The 8711-nt window shown below is 44.2% G+C and overlaps 1 protein-coding gene across 2 annotated transcripts in view; it reads left to right on the forward strand.

The window, feature by feature from the left end:
• Dip2b (disco interacting protein 2 homolog B) overlaps window positions 1–7962 on the forward strand; it is a 176541-nt gene extending 168579 nt beyond the window's left edge. For both annotated transcript variants that reach the window (XM_051189898.1, XM_051189899.1), the window contains 2 exons: window positions 1254–1377; window positions 4128–7962. In XM_051189898.1, the coding sequence (XP_051045855.1) occupies window positions 1254–1377; window positions 4128–4380 (377 nt within the window). In that variant the 3' untranslated portion in view covers window positions 4381–7962. The remainder of the gene's footprint in view (window positions 1–1253; window positions 1378–4127) is intronic.
• Window positions 7963–8711: the final 749 nt, after the last annotated feature.

Below are 8711 nucleotides of genomic sequence, written 5' to 3' on the forward strand. Positions count from 1 at the left end.
TGGCTGCTGCCCCTGTGTCTCAGATCCTCCTCTCCTCCCCTCCCCCAGCTAATTCTTGTGGCTGAGCTTTGTTCAAATCCTTGATTTAGGGCTAATGGGTTTCCCCAACTCCTCAGAGATCCTGTCTACCCCTGCCTGTCCTTTACTTAACTTGCTACAGGGGAATTCCTGTTTGTATCTTCCCCAGCTGGGTCTTTAAAAAAAAATACTTTTAGTTATTAACCTAATTATTGTATGTGTATATGCTCAAGCATTAGATGGGGGAGGGGCAAGAGAGCGTGTGTGTGTGTGTGTGTGTGTGTGTGTGTGTGTGCGCGTGCGCGTGCGTGCGCGCATTTGTGGATTAGAGGACAGAGGACAGTTTGCAGGGCTGGGTGTTCCTTCCACTGTGTATGTTGTGTTGACAAGTACCTTCATCTGCTGAGCTGTCTAACCAGCCCCCACCAGGTGTTCAGAGCAAGACCTATGTTTGGTCACTTGTGTCTCCCTAGCACTTAGCACAATTCCTATCATATAATAGTTTTTAGCACCTAGTAATGTGCTACTCTCCATGTCAACTGTGTTGCAAAATCATTTAATTTATTTATTTTTTTTAATTTGCAGCTGGTGTAATGGCTCAGCTGTTAGAGGACTTGCAGTTCTTCCAGAGTAGCCAGGTTCAGTTCCCAGCACTCGCATCAAGTGGTTTACAACCATCTGTAACTCCAGCTCTGGGGGATTCAGTACCTTCTTCTGGACTCTTAGGGCACGTACAAATATACAGATACATGTGTACACACAATTAAAAATAAAATCTTACTGGGTGGTAGTGGCTCACGACTTTAATCCCAGGAGAGGCAGGGACAGCCAGATCTACAGAGCTAGTTCCTGGACAGCCAGGGCTGTTACACAGAGAAATCCTATCTCGAAAAACAACAAAACAAAACAAGAAGATCTTAAAAAACTGTGTGTGTTTCTGCACACCACCACACAGACGAAGAGGTCAAAGGACAACTCTGGAGTCCGTTCTTTCCTTCCACCTTTATATGGACTCTTTATGTGGAACTTATCTACCAAGCCACCTCTCCAGTCCAAACTAAACAACATACTCCTTACAGCAGCCACTTAACCTTATTTCTGTCTCACAGAGCAATTAACCGGACTCTGGACCTTATGGAATTTTCCCAGAGTCATAGCCAGCTGACTGGCCATGTCAACACTATATGGTGTTTAGCAGGCATCTATCTGAAGCCTGTTTCTGTTCCTTCTTTCAGAACGTCACGACGCCTTATATGTGGTGGGTGCACTGGATGAGACACTGGAACTTCGAGGATTACGATACCATCCGATTGATATAGAGACCTCTGTGTCCCGGGTGCACAGGAGCATTGCTGAATGGTAATTTCCCCATACAACTTACTCCAACTTCAGCGTTAGTGATGATGAAAAGTGATCCGGTTAATGAGCTATTTGTTCCAATCCCACCTACTCATGTGGAACCCCTTCAAGAGTCAGGAAATATGTAAATCACCTTCCATCTTGGTTGCATGGCCCACTGTGGCCATCAAAGCCTGTTCACCAGAACGGTAAAGGCCTTGTAGCCACCAGGGAACGTGACAGGACGCTGTGGGACTGAGGCAGTTTGTAAGGGCAGACTTTCATAAGTAGAAGAATTAGCGGATCACCTGCCTCTAGTTAGTATAATGTAGGAATAATTGACTTTAAGCTCAAAAGACCCAATTTAGAGGCTCACTCTGGGCCTGCTTGTTGACCTAGTAGGTAACATGTTTACCATCCAGCCTGGTGACTTGAGTACAATTTCCAGAACTCACATGGTAGAAGGAAAGAACCAACTCCAGCAAGCTGTCCTCTGACTACACATGTGGGCTGAGGTATACACACATGCTTTCTCTCCCATGCATAATAATAAACGATAAAAAAAAATGACTAACAATAAAGTCTCACCTCTCCATACATCCTTGTGCTTCCTGATCACTACAAGATCAAATCAGCACATGTGTTTTAAACTGTCAGTGGGAAGCAGGTAAAAAGAATGGGCTTACCATCTCAGCTGGTTCTCTCATCACAGGAACTTGCCTGCATTTCCCTTATCCAGGGATTAGCCTGGTGGGAAGTTCATTAAGATTAAAACTGGGTTTCACCTACTAGTTTTCATTCTCTGTTTTTGTTTTTAATGTGTGTGTACGTGTATAAGAGAGAGAGAGACACAGAGAGAGAATATGGCACATGTACAAAAGTACCCTTGGAGTCCAGAAGAGCTGCAGCTGGACTTACATGTGGTTATGTGCCACCCAACATAGGTACCGGAATCAGAGCTCCTACTTTACCCAAGTGCAGCTAGTGCTCTAACCACTGAGCCATCTCTCCAGTACCTCATTCTTGGTTTTGTTTGTTTGTTTTGAAACAGGGTCTGTCTCAATAATGTTATCACTCCTGGAACTCCCTTTGTAGACCAGGCTAGCCTCAAAAATCACAGGTGTTGTTCTGGGTTTTTGGTTTTGATTTTTTTGGTTTTTGTTTGGTTTGTTTGTTTGTTTGTTTGTTTTGGTCTTTCGAGACAGGGTTTCTCTGTATTGCTTTGGAGCCTGTCCTGGAACTCACTCTGTAGACCAGGCTGTCCTCAAACTCACAGAGATCTGCCTGCCTCTGCTTCCTGAGTGCTTTATTCTGGGTTCTTAATGATAGAGAATGCAAGCTGTTTCTTCTCTGTTTAACTCCTGTGTTCTTCTCCAGCGTGTCCCCTGTTACATAAGTACGGTTTCTATGATAGGTTCTCATGCTTTCCAAATACTACTTTGTAGATGTTCCTCCTGGACATGGCAGCTCTGAGGAGGCTGACACAGGCACATCTAGAGTGGCAGACCAGCCTGGGCTACCCAAAGAAGGATCCTGCCTCAAACACCCACAGAAAAGGGTCTTATGGGTTGCCTGGGTCAGATTCTCTCTTTAGACCTAAACATCAAGGCAAGAACAGCTTTACATGAGGAAACTTTGGTAAAGCATGTAGGAACTTTGGTGCCACAATTTATTTTAGATATTCAGCTTTATTACAATCTTATATTACTTACAGCTATCTTTGATATTTGGATAATTTTAACAGTCATTTAGCATTGTATATCCAAAGCCAGCACATACCTTCTGATGTAGTAACCTGCTCAATGGAAAGTGTGTCTACCTCACAGTACTTTCACACAATGTGTGACACTTGAAAGCAACAGACATTATGTTCAAGAAAGTAAGCCAGGTGTGCTAGCACATGCCAGGGCTACACAGAGAAACCCTGTCTTATGGGCCAGGGAGCTTAAGTCAAGCCAGACATATTTGCTCACCTAAGCTAGAGAGACCCTATCTCAAACAGATAAAGGACACTTACGTTGAAGAGGAAATGGAATGAACACCTGGTGTCTTTGCCTTTTGTAAAGACTGAGTCTCAGAGTAAGGGACAGGTGGACAATTAGGAGTCACTGCCTCTCCCACCTCTTAAGCTGTGATCACCTGCGTTGATTCCCTCTTTCCTGGACAGCTGCTTTGCCCTTCCACCCAGTCCTCAGTCCAGGCAGTCCCACTCTCAGACTGAGAGGATGCTGGAAGGCTCAGCTAGTCAGCCGTTCACATACATGGCTGCTGCCTCTGATTGACATCCAGGAGTGGATGGGTGTAAGTCTCAGAAGATAGCACAAAAGCCCAGACAGAGCCAGCGAGATGCTCCAAGGTAAAAGGCACTTTTGCCAATCCTGACAACCTGAATGGAATCTGCAAAAACCCAAATGTGGGAGGAGAGAACTGATTCCCAAATTATTCTCTGACCTCTCCACAACCCATGAAATGTATCCTCCCCACAATTAATGCAAAAGAAATATTTTAAGGATGAGGAGACTGGAGAGATGGCTTATCAGTCAGGAGCACTTGCTGCTCTTGCAGAGCACATAGGCTCTGTTCTCAACACCCACATAGTGGCTTACGGCCAGATGGAACTCTAGTTCCAGGGGACCCAACATTGTCTTCTGACCTCCTTGGGCCCTGCATGTTCACAGATCACTTATGTATGTGCAGGCAAACACATATACTCGTCAAAATAATAAGTATTTTTAATGGATGGATGTTAACTGAATGTCATTGGATTTCAGTGCCGTGTTCACATGGACCAACTTGCTGGTGGTGGTTGTGGAGTTGTGTGGCTCTGAGCAGGAAGCCCTGGACCTGGTTCCTCTCGTGACCAATGTGGTTCTAGAAGAACATTACCTCATCGTTGGCGTTGTGGTTGTGGTGGACCCAGGGGTCATCCCCATCAACTCCAGAGGAGAGAAACAGAGGATGCACCTCCGAGACAGCTTTCTGGCTGACCAGTTAGACCCTATCTATGTGGCTTATAACATGTAGCCAGCCCTGTGGGGACCATCCTAAGGATCAGAGAGACTGAAGCCCCGTGGCTAGGAGCAGGCTTGCAGCTGACATGAAGATGGCTCCAGTGTAGCCTTCATCTCATCCTGTGGGATTCTGCAGCCACAGAACACCCAGGAAAGGGGAATTGTGTGGTTGCAACTAAAACATGTTAACAGTACATCAGACCTGAACTCTGGCGTCTGCGACAGCACGTTACTAAAGCAGTTACATGCATGTTGCATTTTCCTCACCTGGTATAAATACCTGTATTTTTACCTAATGTTTTAGACCTTTGTAAGGGAGTTTAATGAATTCACATGAAGGGGTAATCTGAGTCTCACAGTGCCCCAATCTGTACTGTATTTTGACATTTTCCCGTAGTCAGGTATTCTGCAGGGTTTCTTAACATGAAACTACCAAGCTTGAATCAGCCCATAGTCAAATCAGATAACACACGTGAGAGCCGCTGGATGTGTCTAATTCTCAATTATAAACATCTGACCAGTGTTTAAATGTGTAAATAAGAGTGCCCATAACTCTACTAAGGAACTAAGCAGTCAGCTTCCCTAATTGCAGCTGGTGTAGCTGAGCTTCTGCTGGGGTCTGTGTGGTCGGACCAGCTGGCCCAGCAGCACAGCGCCTGTCTGTGGGGGTGTTCTGCACTAAAGCTGCCTGTGTTTTTAAAGCTTGTATTCCCAGAATTAGCTTGAGCTTCTAAGGATTCTTCAACCCATTCCTCTGAGCTGGAAAAAAAAAAAAAATCTCATGTCAGAATTTTAGAGGTAGTTAAGAGTCATCAGTTCCTAACCTACTGTACAGAACCGCAGTAGTTCACTCGGACCAGTGTTGAAACTTTTTCAAATTTAGAGTGACTACTGAGAATTTACAAGTTCTGCTTTTTCCATGCTCTGTGTCTGCAGGTTACATATAGAGCTCCCCCAACCCCTGAAAGCTGAGGAGTGAACTCTGTCCTCTGTTAGGAGTAGTTTTTCCGCCTACCCATAAGAGTCCTCTGATGTCTGGAGGCGAATGCTAGGCTGGGAGTAACTGGGCCACATGTGCACATCCTAACACTAACCAGTCTGGGCTGCCAGAATAGCCAGGCCCCTCGGAAACAGGGAAGTCTGATGTATGCAAGAAACACTTTTGAAATAACTGGTGCCTGGGCCACACTCAGTGTGAGTCTGAGTTTGGCCTCTGGCTCAGTTTCCTTCCTTTGGTCTGAAACTTCATGTATTTGAATATAGTTAAATTTTATTATTTTTTTCTTACAGAAATATTTTTAAAAATTAAAACTTCAAGTGAAAAAGAATGAACCTGTTAAATCAGAATGGTTCTCTTTGACCCATTCTGGTCTACTGTGTAAATATTTATTTAGACTATTTTGATAATACATATTATTTACCCCACTGTAACATCCTGTAAACTAAATGTGTTTTTAAGCAATTTGTAAGACTTGTAATTACCCTAAAAAATATGGTTTATTAAGCAAAGACCAGACTCTTCACCAGGGCAGCACTCCTGGGTTGTCTTTAGTCATGACTCAGCCACTATGGTCCTTTCTTCTTATCCTCTTCCTCCCTGCTCTTGCTCCATAGAATGAAGCCCTCTGAGCGGAATTCCACTTCAGGGCCTTTGCATTTGCAATAGGATTGGTTTGCATGTGATGAGGGAGGTATTGGGGTGTACAGGAAAGGGATACCACCTCCTGGGCAGGGTAACATCCCATTCAGGGGTCACTTCATCTCCAAAGGAAACAGCTTGCTTATTTTGGAAGTCCAAAAACTGTTTTGCAAATATTTTTTTTTAAGTTTGTGGTATTGATTTTAACATAGTTACAAAAAGTACTATTACTTTGATATGAATTTTTTTTTAATTTTAGAAATCCTATGTGTATTAAACACATTTTAGTTCAGACTAGCCACTTCACATCTCAGTGGCCAAATGCGGCTAGTGACTGTCATATTGGAGCGTGCAGCCCTGTCATTATTCCTTCAAGCACAGAACTGTAGCCAGTTCATCTTACTGTGGCCAGCTCCCAGTACTTGGGGTGATTATCCAGTTGTCATTCGCAGGTCATCTTTTCTAAAACAATGCTGGTGTGGAACACAGGGCCTGTGGTAAGCAAACATTCTACCACTGAGCTGGCCCGTAACCTCTGGTCTTCCGTCCTCTGCTTGTCCGGAGTGTTGAGACTGCAGCAGACACCTCCATGCCTTGCCTCACGCCTCTAGTTTTTTCACCCCCTTTCTGATAATGAATAGCCCCCACCCTTGCTTTGGGCCCATCCCTTAAAGCCAGGCCATGCTAGTGATAGAACTAAAGCTGAGAGAGGTCCCTGAGGTCCTCGTCAGTCCACCTCCCTCCTTGATGGGGTTTGTGATAGACCCCTGAAACAGATCTTAATCTCAGACTTGGTTTTTTTTGTGTGTGTGTGTGTTCTTTAAAAGGAGTTTCTGCTCTGGCCCTTTCCACATTCAGTGGACACTTCCTGGTTGAACTAACTGTGAAAGCAGCACTCTAAGGGAAGTCCATCATTTACAAATTAAAAATGGCCTGCAGGCCTTCCTACCACTGAGCATGGGGGCGAGGCTGAGTGTAAATCCCTGTCCTAGTTACGCAAAAGAAAACTATTTTCTTTTTATTTTTTGTGTGTTTGTGCATATATAATAGGGTTTTACTGTATAGCTTGGGCTGACCTCAAATTTGATGCTCTTGCTTCAACCTTCCAGTGCTGAAATTACAGCCTTGTGCAACCAGCCACACCTGGCAAGAGAAATCTGTGAACCTTGGGCTGGCCCTCAGGAGAGAGACTGAGATGGACTGGGGAGTTCTTGCAGCTGCACACATACCATCCCACGCACCTGAGCCCTCAGACTCCCCACCATACACACAGAGGTCCATTCTCCCCAGTATCAAGTCCTTTTGTGTGTGGTTGTGTTGGCTCAACTGCAGGGGCTATAGCCCATCTCCTCCTCATTTTAGTCCCTGGGCAGTGCTTGCTTAATGCTCCCCTGGAATCCCAGGGGCCTGAGACCTTAGGCTCCTGTTAAGGTCTCTGCCCCAGGCATGGTGCTCAATATCTTGGCCAAATCAGTTACTTTCCTTGAATATCCAGGGATTCTAAAACCAAGCATTGGGGACTTACCTTACCCTGGAACTCCTTTATAACTGCCTTAGTGTTCCCTGTGTCATCTGCTTTGATGTAAAACCCAGAGAGTCTGGAGCCAGAGGCTGCAGCTCTCTGTACACACAGCCAGCCTTTGACTTCACTCAATAGTCCTGACTTAGGCTTGTGTAGATGTAGATGGGCCATGAGATTTGTCCTGAGGAAGAGACTGCAATGACATGTGAAGATCTTTAGTCCTAAATGCTGTTTTGTTTACTTTCTGTCGAGAGGATATTTACCCCTGTCAAATTCAAACTAAGTACTGTGTAATTATGTATAAAGGTTTTTTTTTATTTATTTGAAATTAGATTAGATAATACATTTTTAAATTTAACATCTGGCTGGACAGTGTTCTATTAACTCATTGAATGTGTTTCCTTTATCTTGTGTTAATAAATATTGATGCTTGATTGTGTTTAATTTTCCATACACTGGGTGGTGCACATGCATGCTCGTGTGTGTGTGTGGGGGGGGGTGGGATGGAACCCAGGTCTCCTGGAGATTCAGCATTCACTCTAGCACTGAACCCACACCCCCTTTCTGGGACCTTTAGAACATGGCTTCAGACACTAAAATGGGAAAGTCATAGTTCAGGAAGAGAGTGAGCTGCAGAGCTGTGCAGTTGGCGGAGACTGGGTCAAGGGACAGCAGTGTCATTGTGAAAACCAAGAAAGCAGTTGTTAGAAATTTTCTTATTTAACCTTGGGAATCTTTTTCCAAATTCCATTGCTTTTGAAAATTGGGTTTCTTTCTCTTCTCTTTTCCTTCCTTCCTTCCTTTCTTCCTTCCTCCCTCCCTCCCTCCCTTCCTCCTTCCTTCCCTGGCTTTTCAAGACAGGGTTTTTTTGTATAACAGCTCTGGCTGTCCTGGAACTCACTTTTTTGTTTGTTTTGTTTTTTGAGACAGAGATTTTTTTTTTTTCTGTTTTGTTTTGATTTTGGTTTTGTTTTCGAGACGGGATTTCTCTGTGGCTTTGGAAGCTGTCCTGGAACTGGCTCTTGTAGACCAGGCTGGCCTCGAAGTCACAGAGATCTGTCTGCCTCTTTCTCCTGAGTGCTGGGATTTCTTTTTTTTTCTTTGTTTTCTTTTTTAGTATTTTTTACTAGTTCTTATCTTTATATAAATGTATTGCTTTATGTATGTACACTGAATGAATGCC

This window comes from Phodopus roborovskii, unplaced genomic scaffold, assembly GCF_943737965.1.
Source record: "Phodopus roborovskii unplaced genomic scaffold, PHOROB, whole genome shotgun sequence".
In the NCBI taxonomy this organism is placed as follows: Eukaryota; Metazoa; Chordata; class Mammalia; order Rodentia; family Cricetidae; genus Phodopus; species Phodopus roborovskii.